The following is a 12,751-nucleotide window of genomic DNA, read 5'->3' as shown; positions in this document are numbered from 1 at the left end:
GCAAGGCAAACACCCTACCCGCTGTGCTATCACTCCAGCCCTCCACAAGAATTTTTAAAAGCCTGTTATTATTTATTGAGGCAATACCGAGCAGTACTGTGGGCTTACTACTGGACTTACGTGGTGCTGGGGATCAGGTCAGGGTAGGCTGCCTGGGAGGCAGGTGCTTGCCCTTATTATCTCTTTGACCTGCCCCTGCCACAGTCCCTTACAGACCAGCAATTCGAGTATGACTTCCCTTGTAATAAATTTCTCTTTTCCCAAATTAGACCGCCATTGGTTTCTTTCCCGTTTCGGAGGAGGGAGGGGTGCCCACCCTGACTGGTTTCACTCCTGACTCCACACTGGTGGAACCCAGATTGGCCATTTGCAAGACAAGAGTCTCACCCCCTGCACTATCTCCCTGGCCCCTCACCTGTTTTCTCTCCCTCCGGTTTTGCCTTTTTCAGAACACCATGTAAATGGACTCACACGCTTTGTAGACTTTCGGGTCTAACTTCTCTCACTTAGCAAAACACACGCAAGATTTGTCCGTGCTGTGCATGCACCTCATTCTTCAAAGAAGAAGTCTCCTTCTTCCTTGCTCTAGGGTATGGATAAACTCATTAATGGGGAAAGACCTTAGTTTATTTATCCACTGGCTTATTAAAAGATATCACAAGTTATCTCTAGATTTGATCAATTATGAAGAAAAATACAAAATCCAAACATTCAGTGTGGGGATTTTGTTTTCAATTCACTGGGGTAAATACCTAATCGTGGAATGGGTAAGCTGTGTAAGTGTCTGTGTATAAGAAACCGTCAAACAGTTTTCCAAAGTGAGTACCGTGCTTTGTAATCTCCTCCGTGGTGATCGAGTTTCTGCTCTTCCGCATGTGCTCCTGCATTCAGTCATCCACATTCTTGCAAAACGGAAAGCCCTCCCCCACCGCACCCAGCATCTCCCTTCCTTTTGGCCTCAGTTCCACGACAAAGTAATTCCATGTTGTTGCTCTGTGGCCAGCTGGGAGTCGTGAAGGCAATGACTTCAGACTACTTCATATTTCCACCAGGCACTGAAGTCCCGTCCCATCCCCGTTAGCATTAGGACGTGATTTTTTCCAGCAACCCTTCTTGGGCAGTTGTGAAGAACAAGAGTTTCCTGCTTTAAGAGAATTCCTTTCTGGCTTTGAGCTCCCTCCTCCATCTGGCCCTTTAACATAACCTCAGCAAACAAACCCCCTGCAAGGCGAGGGTGGTCCCGGTGGTAATGTGGGGATGGTAGTATGGACCCACCCCACGTGCTTTTCCGTCTGGGTGGCTGGGCCTTAGTGCATCAGGAAGGAACTGGCGAGGGCACCGAGTCCCTCCATCTGACCACTTGCACATTCTCGTAGTCGTGGCAGTCCTCATGTGACATCTTTTCTCCATGTTCCACTGGGCTGTCCTCGCTCCGTGCAGCTGGCGGGTGAGTCACTTGGTCCCCTAGCGCCAGGAACCTCCCTGGTTGCGCAGCCTGTTGGCCGGGGCTCCCTGACTCATCTGTCCCGCCCTCCCCGGGGTCCGTCCTTGGGAAAGTCATTTCTTCCTCCACCTGCTGCTGCTGGTTGCTATGGTGAGCTGCTGCCGGGATATTTTCATAATCTCTGCAGCGCGGAGGCGCCACACAGGGCTGTCTCCCCTGGACGGCCCCTCCGTCCAGTCCCTCCATGTTGACATAATCGTTGGAGGCCTCAGAAGAAACGTCCGCGTCGCTGTCGCTGCTCTTGCTTCCCGGGGTCCGGACACTGGAGCAGTCCCAGATGTCTTCCTGGTCTCCTTCCTCTGTGAGGGCCAGTTCCTGGGCACCCAGGGCGACAGAAAGGCTCTCAGGGGTGCTGCTGGCAGAAGCTCCAGTCTCAGAAACCTCCACGGCTGTGGAGACATTGACATAATCGAGAGAGTCCTCTGAGGAAGTGCTGGGGCACTTGCCAGGCGCTCCACCGCTGACCTCGAGTGCCGAGGGAGCGCGGTTCTCACACATCGGGGGCCCCAGGGTGTTGTCATAGATACCCCCGGAGTCCACGGAGACCCGAGTGTAGGATGTGTGAGCCGAGGGCACACTCTCTGCTTGGGAGGCCTGGAGGCGAAAGGGGAGGACGGAGACGGGTCAGAAACAGAAACGTGGACAACTCTGCCCCTCTTCCACCACCCCTGGCAGCACCACTAATGTTTCCTCAAGAAAAGCTCTACACAGGCCAGGAGTAGACTCAGGTCACGCAAAGCGACCGTGGGGGGCTGGCTGGCCGGCGTAACAGGCTGAGAAAGTGCTTCACAGGCAAGAGGTCCGAGTTCAGCCTCCAACTGCCACATGGTCCCCCAAGGCTGCCAAGGGTTCTTGGTTCCCCAAAGAGCCAAGCTAGGAGTCTCCCCAGGATATGGCCCCTTCAGACAAAAATAAAATAAATACATCTTTTTTTTTAAATAATGAAGCAACAATGTCATTGCTATAATAAATTGCAACTGCTTTCTGGTCACAAGGGAGTGCATGAAGTGAGCAAATCAGAGCAGAAGTGGAAAACTTAGAGGCAGGGTCTTTGAGTGAGCCACTCTAGGAGCCGAGCAAAGATGAATGGGTCATGAATCATGAGTTATGACAAAACAAAACCAGTGAAAAAGTCTGATCCGACGGTGTGAACAGGAACTGGGCCACAGGAACAAGTAGTAAACGTCTATAGAGAACTTAAAGCAAATGGTATTAGTCATTGATTGCCCCAGTTACTGTCTATGTTAGGAACTGTGTTGACCACCGACCGTTGTGTGTGTGAAATGAAAGATGTTCCTCCCTTGGAGCTGTGCAGGCTGTAACCGACTAGTCTCTAGATGCTCTTTGGGGGCAGAGTGACAGGACAGTGGGTAAGACGCTTGCCTTGCAGGTTGTGGCCGACCTGCGTTGGGCCCCATTTAGTCCCCGGAGGCTGCCAGAAGTGATCCTTGAGCGCAGAGCCAGGAGTAACTCCTGAGCAACACCAGGCATGGCCCCAAAATAAAAAATACTAAAGCTCTTTGTACGTTCAAGGCATGGCCCTTGGGGCACTAACCAGGTTGAGTCTGTGTGCACCAATAAACTGGGAAGCCCTCCCTCTTCTCTCTCCAAAGGCCAATCTGTTTGTTGGCCAGATTTCCTCATGTGTGTGTGTGTGGGGGGGAAGCAGTGGACTCCTGGCTCTGTGCTCAGGGAATCACTCCTGGTGGAGCTTGGGTGGGTGGGGGGGAACATACATGGTGCCAGGGATAGAACCCAGGTTGGCCACATGCAAATAGGTGTCCTCCCCACTGTGCTCCGGCTCCGGCTCTGCCCCATTTATGCCGTGATTTCCGTACCTGAGCCAGAGTGCACGGGGGCAGAGGAGTGCAATGGCTCCAGATTGGGCAGACTGAGGCTGCAGACCTCAGCGTCACCACCCTCTGCCGAGTTGGGGCAAGGTCTTGAACCTCTTTGTGCCTTAGTTTCCCAACTCCCAAACTGGGACAATCACTGGATTTATCACAAAGCCTTTTGTGAAGAGTGACTCAATTGCTAAGAATGTAGAATATTACCGAGAGTTTGGAATCGCTCTTGGCACATGGAAAACACCGGCACTGGCCGCTGACTTGAGAGACAGCTGACACAGAGACCCCTGGGACCATTCAGACATGCTGGGCGGATAGTTCCAGAACTTCTGGATTTCCAAGAACAGCTAGAGCAGGGGAGAGAGCCCAAGGGGTCAGGGTGCATGCCGTGTATGCCAGGAGACCAGACTCAGTCCCCAGCCCCACAGGGTCCCTTGAGTGATCCCCGGAGCTTCAGACAGGAGCTGTTTCTGAGCATTGCTGGGTGTGGCCCCAAAACAAGTAAAAGAGAGAGAGAAAAGCTGAACATCTGGACTTTTATTGCAAAGTCTCTTAGAATTTTAAAGTTGCGGGGTGTGTGTGTGGGGGGGAGTTTTAAGTTAGCAAGTGGCTTAGAATGTTCTTCAAACAATACCGAGTCCAAGCTAAACATATTTGTGGGTTCAAGTCAGTTCAGGATCTGAACTCAAGATGCCAAATCCTCTCAGGACCCAACCCAAACCGGGAACTAGCTTGTGGGGGGTGGAGAGGGTGGGGAGGGGGAAGGAATTTCCTTTTCTCTGCTCATTATCCGCCACCCAGACCTGCTGGCCCAGGAAGTCGGAGGCAGGAGCAGAGCCCCAGGAGGGGACCGTGAGGAGGTGACTGCCTGGTGGCTGAGCAGAGCCTTCGAAAATGAGGCCTGTGACCGGCGCTCGAGCCGCAGCCTGCCTGTATCCTGAGGAGACCCCAAAACCCAGAGACAGTCTCTAACCGCCAACAAGAGCGGATCTCTGGCCTCGTGCTTCCTCCACTTCCAAGTCTTCCCTGCAGCCCTCGTGAGGGATCCCCCGGCCCCCCCGACCCCGGGGAACCTCCTTCTGAACAGTCCCACTCTTCTACAGGACCCCAGGGGCTCTGGGGAGAGTGTAAACAAGTCCAGAGAGGTGCTGGAGAAACGCCCAAAGCAGAATTTTAAATTCTTTTTTCCTTTTTCTGCATCACACCTGGTGATGCACAGGGGTTACTCCTGGCTCCGCACTCAGGAATTACTCCTGGCGGTGCTCGGGGGGACCCTATGAGATGCTGGGAATCGAACCCGGATTTGTCGAGTGCAAGGCAAACGCCCTACCCGCTGTGCTATCGCTCCCGCCCCCAGAGCAGAATTTTTAACATTTCATTCTTTCTTTTTTCTTTTTATGATTTTTGGGCCACACCCAGCCGTACTCCTGGGTGACTCCTGGCTGTGGACTCGGGAATCCCTCCTGGCGGAGCTTGGGGGACCCTCGGGGATGCCAGGGATGGAACCTGAACGGGGCCCCTTGCAAGATTAGCGCCGTACCGGCTGGACTAAGGTCCCAACCCCGAGTTTTTGTTTCTTTCTGGGGGCCCGGAACCCAGGGCCTCGCAGCGGGAAGTCGTGCTTCGCTCCTGAGCCAGGCCCTGGCCCCTGAAGGGGGCTCTGAGCACCAGCAGCATAGCTGGGATATCTGTGGCCGCTGCGGAGGGGCCCTTTGAAGGGGTCAGCACCCGCAACACCCGCTTAGATAAGCCTGTTATCTGGTCTCGTGTAGAAACGACTCAGCTCCGACAAGGCCTTGGAGGCCTCACCAGGTGCCTTGGGACACTGCCCAGCCCTGCTTTCTCTTTCTTCATCTCGCCCGGGGCGGAAGGGAGGAGGTGGGTCTTCCCCATTCGCAAGACCTACTTTTTTTTTTTTTTTTTTTTTTTTTTTGCTTTTTGGGTCACACCTGGCGAAGCTCAGGGGTTACTCCTGGCTCTGCACTCAAGAATCACCCCTGGCCGTGCTCAGGGGACCATATGGGATGCTGGGATTTGAACCCGGGTCGGCTGCGTGCAAGGCAAATGCCCTACCTGCTGTGCTATCTCTCCAGCCCCAAGACCTACTTTTTGTGGTGAAACAGGATCCCAACCCTGGAACTCCTCTACCTCAGCCCCCAAAGACGTACTTAGCCTGGGGGGAGTGGGGGCTGTCTCCCCCTCCCCTCCCTTACCTGGTGCTCTGAGGCGGGGCTGCTGGAATCTCTGGAGAGGAGGCTCTCGGTGCTGGCAAGCTGGGTACTCCTGGCCTGGGTTCTCCCTGGAAGCACAGAGCACGGGTCCGGATCACGGCGGGCCAGCCCCAGGGGTCCCCCAGCTTGTCCCCCCCACTGCACAGCCTGTGACCCGCCTGGTGCTCTGAGGAGAGACCGGGCTAACGTGCGGAGGGCCCGGGGCCCTGCAGGACGCAGAGGGCAGGGAGGTGGGGGCCCCGGGAACAGGCTTCCGGAAGGATCCTTCGCGACAAATGCCGCTGTGCGCCCTTGAGCCTCCTTCCCTTCCTGGGCACATCGGGACCGAGGGGACCCCCACGCCCAGAGGGCCCTGCTCCCTTTCCCAGGCCCTTGAGGCTCCCCTCGCCCCACCCCTGCTAGCAAGGCCTCTGCCAGCCCCCCCCCCCCACCGGGACCTCCCATCCCCCATTCTCCTCCCTGCTCGATGAAGGGCAGGAAGGACTGAGGCCCGGAGAGGGCGGCTTCGGGGTCGGGCCCGGCTTTCCGAGGGCAGAAGCTCTTCCATCTGGACCCCTTGGGTCAAGAAGAAAAACCTACCTGGCGTTTCCAGCCTCCGGGGTAAGCGGTCATAAATATTTTTGGTTTGCTGTCTGCATCGAGGTCGATTCAGGGAGGGCAGGCCCTCGACGCGGCGGTAAGGCGTGCGCCCTGCGAGGCAGAGGGAGAGATGGGGGCGGGGTGGGGGCCGCAGCAGGCAAGCCGCACGGACTCGGGGGGCTGTGAGGGCTGAGACAAACCCCGGGAAGCTGCCCGCTAGAAGGATCGGGCCGAGGGAGGAAGAGCCCCACAGAACCACCCCAGGTTGTGCCCGGAGAAATAACTGGCCTTTATTCTTTATTTAAATAGGAAAAGAAATTTTATTTTCAAGGGTATATGCTGACAAGGACACATTTTAAAAAAATCATACTTAAAAAGTATGATTTTAGGGCTGGAGCAATAGCACAGCGGGTAGGGCGTTTGTTTGCCTTGCACGCGGCCGACCCGGTTCGATTCCCAGCATCCCATATGGTCTCCTGAGCACTGCCAGGGGTAATTCCCTGAGTGCAGAGCCAGGAGTAACCCCTGTGTAATGCTGGGTATGACCCAAAAAGCAAAAAAAAAAAAAAAGTATGATTTTAAAATAATACTTTTTAAAAAGCTTGCCTTATTCTATTCTATAAAAAGCTCGCTGTACTCTACCCTAGCATCCGGGGTTTATGGTGACGCCAGCTTGGATCTGAGGCAGCACAGCCGTCTCTGTTCCTCGGCCCCTAAACGTCTCCCCTAGAGGACTAAGCTTCCTGTCATGTTCAGTTACAAATACCTGACCCATCAAAGTAATGAGTTAACCAGATTACCTTACAGAAAGCCGGGAAATGAAATAAACTTGAGTATGTGCTTTTTGGGTAGTGAATTATCTGAACCCTGTGCATCTGGGAGTACATTCTGGTAGGAAAACATCTCAAAGTCGAGCAATTCAACAGTTTAAGAGAACCCCACAAAAAGCTGTGAAAGTCGGTTTGAGGGCCAGAGAGATAGGACAGTGGGTAGAGCATTTGTCTTGCATGAGGCCCACCTGGGTTCAGTCCCCAGCATCACATATGGTCCCCAGAGCACTGCCAAAGGTGATCCCTGAGCACAGAGCCAGGAGCACTGGAAGTATCACCAGGTGTGTACCGTCCTCCCCCCACCCCCTTGTGGGGGGCAGTTGGTTTGAACCAGTAGCAATGGAGCTCTACACTGGGCTTTAACTCCTTTAAAGGCAGGCCAGAGGGGAGGTCCCAGCGTGTCTCAACTGCGGGCCAAGAAGGGACTCACGCTTCTTCCATTTCTTCCAGTTCCACAGGGCACAGAGAGCCACGATGAGGAGGAGGGTGAGGAATCCTGCAAACCCAGAAAAGAGGCTGCTGCCGCTCTGGTCTTTGGCTCTAGAAGGAAAGACAAGCGCGTGACCCGCGCCTGGAGCGGGGGAGGCAGGAGCAGATGCCTCCCCTGGGACGAGTCCTGGCGTTGGATGGACAGCCCAGGGGGCCCCGGGAGGGTGGCATGGAAGGCGAGCTCGTTCCCTGCAGCCCGCCAGATGCCTGCGGTGTACGTGGGCCGTGGACGCAGTCTTTACCACAGTGCAATCTCTTTGGGGGGGGGGGGCAAGGACTCCGAAATTCACACTCGGAAAAGGCAGAGCAGCCACACCAAAGACCACGCAGGTGTGGGGGGCAGCAGAGATGGAGTGTGAGTCTGTGTCTGCTGGGGTCCCCAACTCTTCGGAGGCCAGAGAGAAAGCTCTGCATGCAGGAGGCCTGACCCCAACACTGAAAGGAAACCATGCACTTTTTTTGCTGTGCCACGTTGGCCCCCAAACTTACAAAGTCACACCCACCTTCTCAGCCTCCCCAGGTCCTGGGATTGGCCGGCAGGGCATGGTGAGAGGGGGGTGTGGATGAACCCAGTGTGCAGTGAGGGACGAGGGCTCTGAGGCAGAGTCCTGCTGTGTGCACTGGAGTAACCCCACGGCATGAGCTTGTGGGACTGGTCTCCAAGTAACACTTCGCAGCTATGTGGAATTTAACCGGTGCCAATGCTGCGAGCCAGTTCTCTAGGCCTTGGCAGCACTTAGCAGGGCGAGAGTTACTGCCCGGCTCCGTAACAGGAAGCAGCCAGCGAGATTCTAGCAGGAAGCACTAGCTGACCTGCTGTCCCCACATATCAGAAACCCAGACTGGACAGACAGGAGAGGGGTTAAGGTGCTTGCATGGTGTGTTGCGGACCCCATGTCCATCCCTGGCATGGACATATGGTTCTCTGAGCACCTCTGGACTGACCCTTGAGTCACAGAGCCAGGAATAAGGCATGGGCACTGCCAGGTGTGGCCGAACCCCCACAGAGAGAGAGAGAGAGAGAGAGAGAGAGAGAGAGAGAGAGAGGAAGAGGGAGAGAGAGAGAGGGAGGGAGGGAGGGAGAGAGAGAGAGAGGGACAGAGAGGGAGAGAAAGAGGGAGAGAGAGAGAGAGGGAGGGAGAAAGTGAGAGAGAGGGAGAGAGAGGGAGAGAGAGAGGGAGGGGGAGGGAGAGAGAGGGAGAGAAAGAGGGAGAGAGAGGGAGAGAGAGGGAGGGAGAGAGAGAGGGAAGGAGAGAGAGAGGGAAGGAGAGAAAGAGGGAGGGAGAGAAAGAGGGAGGGAGGGAGGGGGAGAGAGGGAGAGAGAGGGAGGGAGAGAGAGAGGGAGAGAGAGGGAGAGAAAGGGAGAGAGAGAGGGAGGGAGAGAGGGAGACAGAGAGGGAGAGAAAGGGAGAGAGAGGGAGAGAGAGGGAGAGAAAGGGAAAGAGGGAGAGAAAGGGAGAGAGGGAGGGAGAGAGGGAGGGAGAGAGAGAGGGAGAGAGAGAGGGAGGGAGGGAGAGAGAGAGGGAGAGAAAGAGGGAGAGAGAGAGGGAGGGAGGAAGTGAGAGAGAGGGAGAGAGAGGGAGAGAGGGAGGGAGAGGGAGGGAGAAAGAGGGGGAGAGAGGGAGAGAGGGAGGCAGAGAGAGAGGGAGAGTGAAGGATGGAGAGAGAGGGAGAGAGGGAGAGAGAGAGAGGGAAAGAGAGAGCGCAATTTTGGTCTAGGGAAACTTCTGAGCTCTCTCGCTCTCCTGAGGGGAGATCCGTCCAACTCTGCACTTTGGCTTTCGAGGGTGCCCAGCAGCCCTCTAACCCGGGCCAGGCAGCGCCCCTGCTCTCCCCCGAGCGGGCTGCTCCTGCCTTTTCTCAGCTAGCAGCTTGACCAGAGCCCTCTCTCTTACATGTCGCACCTCTGGCCCCGCAAACCCAGTCATCTCTGTGGTCCCCTGCTCCTCCCCGCTGCACCTGGCCCGGCCACGCCCTGCTCTCATGCACCTGTGCGCTGGGCCACATACTCTCCCCCCCCCTTGTCTTTTGGGTCACACCCACTGGTGCTCAGGGCTGACTCCTGGCTCTGTGCTCAGGGATCCCTCTTGTTGGTGCTCGGGGACCAGGCGGCGGTTCAACTCAGATGCACGCATACGAGGCAAGGGCCACCCCTGCTCTGCCGACCCTGGCCCTGGCTGGCACTCTTGGCCCCCACGGACCACTGCCTGCCATACCCCTCGATGCTACAAACAGCCGACTGCAGCTCTCTCCCCCCCCCCCCCCCCGTGGGTAGAGACCTCCGCAGCTCCTGGTCACACGCGGACTAGAGCTCATTATAGTGCCTGGTACTCTGACTTTTCCCTCGAGAACTTCCGGGGCTGGATCAGTAGTACAAGTGGGTAGGGCGTTTGCCCTGCACGCTGCAGACCCGGGTTTGACTCCCCGCATCCCATATGGTCCCCCAACACAGCCAGGAATAATTCCTGAGTGCAGAGCCAGGAGTAACCCCTGAGCATTGCTGGTGTGACCCAAAAAACAAACAAACAAACAAACAAAAAATAGAACTTCCAGCCCCCTGGCGTACACTTTCCTTGGGTTTCTGACCACCAGGAGGCCCCACTGTTCCCACTGCTGCTTCCTGGCCCGGCTGTGTGTTTAGCGCCATCCCTCACGGAGTCAGGTCCTTTCTGAAATGTCACTGCCTCAGCCAGGTCCCTAGGACATACCCTCCTGCCCTCAGTCCCCGTAGCCTGCTCTGGTTTCTATTCGATAGCACTTATGGCCAAACCGCAGTAGTGACACACTTGTCTGCTTCTTTGTTTATATCTGATGCTCCTACTTGAGTAGGAGGTCACAGACGTTTCCGTCCTCTTCAAAGAGGCCTGGAACAACGCCTGGTAATAAGGGTGTGTGTGTGTGTGTGTGTGTGTGTGTGTGTATGTGTGTGTGTGTGTAGAAAGAGGGCCTTCAGGACTTTGACAGTTTTATGAATTCTTTCCCCTTCAGTGCTCTGTCTACCTGTAGCGAAAGGCCATGTGTCACTCGTGGTGATAACATTTATTTATTCAAACATTCACTGTCATTGAGTTGTTTTGTCATCATGACATGAAATGTGTACCTGGTTTCAAACTTTCAACTACCGATGGTCTTAATTCCTTTTTTTGCTTTTTGGGTAATACCCGGCAATACCCGGGTCACTCCTGGCTCTGCACTCAGGATAACTTCTGGCAGTGCCTAGGGGACCATATGGGATGCTGGGAATAGAACCCAGATCAGTCACGTGCAAGGCAAATGCCCTACCCGCTGTGCTATCGCTCCAGCCCCAGGGTCTTAACTCTTGTTAGTATGCTATTGAATGGTTTGGCAGTCAACCGTCCATTCACAGGCGATAGCTGGAGAGCTCACGCAATGCATGCAGGATTCCTGGGTGTCTCTGTGTGTATGTGTGTCTGTGCGTGTGTGCGTGTGTGTGTGTGTGTGCGTGTGCGCGTACACGTGTGTGTGTGTGTGTGTGTGTATTGTGTGTTCCTTTTATTTTTTTTGCCACACCTGGCTTACTCCCGGTTTGCACTCAGGGATCCCTCCTGGTGGGGCTCAGGGGACCACACTGGTGCCAGGGATCAAACACTCCAGTGGCCCAGAGTCCAGGAGCCCTGAGTTGAGTCGTCAGCACTGCATGGTCCACTAGACATGGCCAGGATTATCCCTGGAGCAGATTTCAAGCAGCACCGGATGTGGCCCCCAAGACCCCAAGTGAAGAAGTAAAATTCATACCTATGGTTCGTGATTCTAGGTAGGTCCTAGACATTTCACCATCTCTCCAAAGATGCTTTTCATTTATGGCAAATTCTCAGTACCTTCAAAACATCCTAGAGGCTGGGGTGAAGGACTTGCCTTGCCTGTAGTTGACCCCAGTTTGATCCTTGACACTGTCTCTGGTCCCTCACAGATATAGTGCCCCAGGAGTGACCACTGAGCACAGAGCCAGGAGCAGCCTTGATCACTTGCCACGTATGAACGAACACAAAATCCAAACCAAACAAAATCCTTAGAAGAAGGATGACTTCGTTCCCACTGGAATTGGCCGGAACCAATTTCTGTTATTTGTTTGTTTGTTTGTTTAGATTTTTGAGGCCACACCTGGTAGTGCTTAGGGTTTTCTCTTGGCTCTACACTCAGGGATCACTCCTGGTGGGGCTCGGGGGACCAAATGGGATGCCAGGGATCGAACTGGGTCAGCAGCATGCGAGGCAAATGACTTATCCACTGCACTATCACGCTAGCCCGGTTTCTGTTACTTTTTAAAGGCCTAATTGTTGGAACCGAAGCAGGAAAGAGTGCTCAGGCCTGTGTTCAGGCCTCTGAGATGCGGGAACCCAGCCCGCCACGCAGCCCATCTGCAGGAATCCGGTGCCCGCGGTGGGCCTCCCTCCCCTGCTCCTCTTTTCCCTCGCTGCCTCTGCCTTTCCACCCAGCAGACCCACGGAAACAAACGTCTCTGAGTCAGGGTCTGCAGGGGCAGCGGCGGGGGAGGGAGAGGGGGTTGAGTCTGATGAGGTGGGGGCAGTGGCGGCCCTGGTAGGGCCTGTCCCAGGTCCGCCGGGGAAGGGAGACTCGCGCTGGACCCCAGCCACTCACCTGTCCAGGTTAGCTCCCTGCAAAGTGCCGAAAGTGCTGGCCTCCGGGGTGCCCCTCGGGCTCCCTGGGGGGGGCGGTGTGGCGGCATCCCTTGTCCCCCACCTCATGGAGAAGGCTTCCGCTTCCCTCCGAGTCTCCTCTTGGTCTCAGCCAGTGTGTGTCCTCTTGCCCCGGCTTGCCTGACGTTGCTGGTGCCCTGGAGAGAAGGTGGTGCGAGTCCTCTGTGTGGTGTGCGGGTCGGCGTGAGGCTTGCTGCCTCAGGAGGCGAGAGCGTCAGGCTTCTCCTGGTGTCCGTGACGTTCAACCTGAAGCACAAGTTGTTTTTCTCTTCTCTCGTTTTTTAGAGATGGGCTAAGGTGAGGGTGGGGGCACGGTGCTACTCTGAGTATGAAACTCCTGGTTGCTCCTCCCAGGGTGCTCAGGGGGCCCGGAGGAGCTGGGGGTGGAACGGGGGCCGTGCCCACAAGCGAGGTGGCACCTGAACGGCGTCCTGGCCTGCCCTTTCTGTCTCGACCTTTGCCGCAGTTACCTCCCTACCTGTGTGCGGCCCCTCCAAGGGGAAGCTGAGTTGCCTCCAAATCAAAATTCCCCCGACTGGCTTCTTCTCTCTCCCCGGCCGGGCTCAGGGACATGCACGGGGGGTTGTTTCCT

General features: G+C 55.6%; 1 protein-coding gene across 1 annotated transcript; it reads right to left on the bottom strand.

Moving 5' to 3' along the window:
* Nucleotides 1-626: 626 nt before the first annotated feature.
* On the bottom strand, nt 627-12,741 carry LAX1 (lymphocyte transmembrane adaptor 1). The gene is made up of 6 exons (XM_055144826.1): nt 12,638-12,741; nt 12,101-12,405; nt 7,422-7,487; nt 6,162-6,272; nt 5,565-5,650; nt 627-2,098 (listed from the first exon to the last, which is right to left on the bottom strand). The coding sequence occupies exons 2-6, from the start codon at nt 12,186-12,188 to the stop codon at nt 1,316-1,318; spliced, it is 1,134 nt and encodes a 377-aa protein (XP_055000801.1). The 5' UTR covers nt 12,189-12,405; nt 12,638-12,741; the 3' UTR covers nt 627-1,315.
* Nucleotides 12,742-12,751: the final 10 nt, after the last annotated feature.

This window comes from Sorex araneus, chromosome 7 (genome assembly GCF_027595985.1).
Source record: "Sorex araneus isolate mSorAra2 chromosome 7, mSorAra2.pri, whole genome shotgun sequence".
Taxonomy (NCBI): Eukaryota; Metazoa; Chordata; class Mammalia; order Eulipotyphla; family Soricidae; genus Sorex; species Sorex araneus.
Note: the sequence above shows the minus strand (reverse complement) of the source record. Positions and strands in the feature narration are given on the sequence as shown.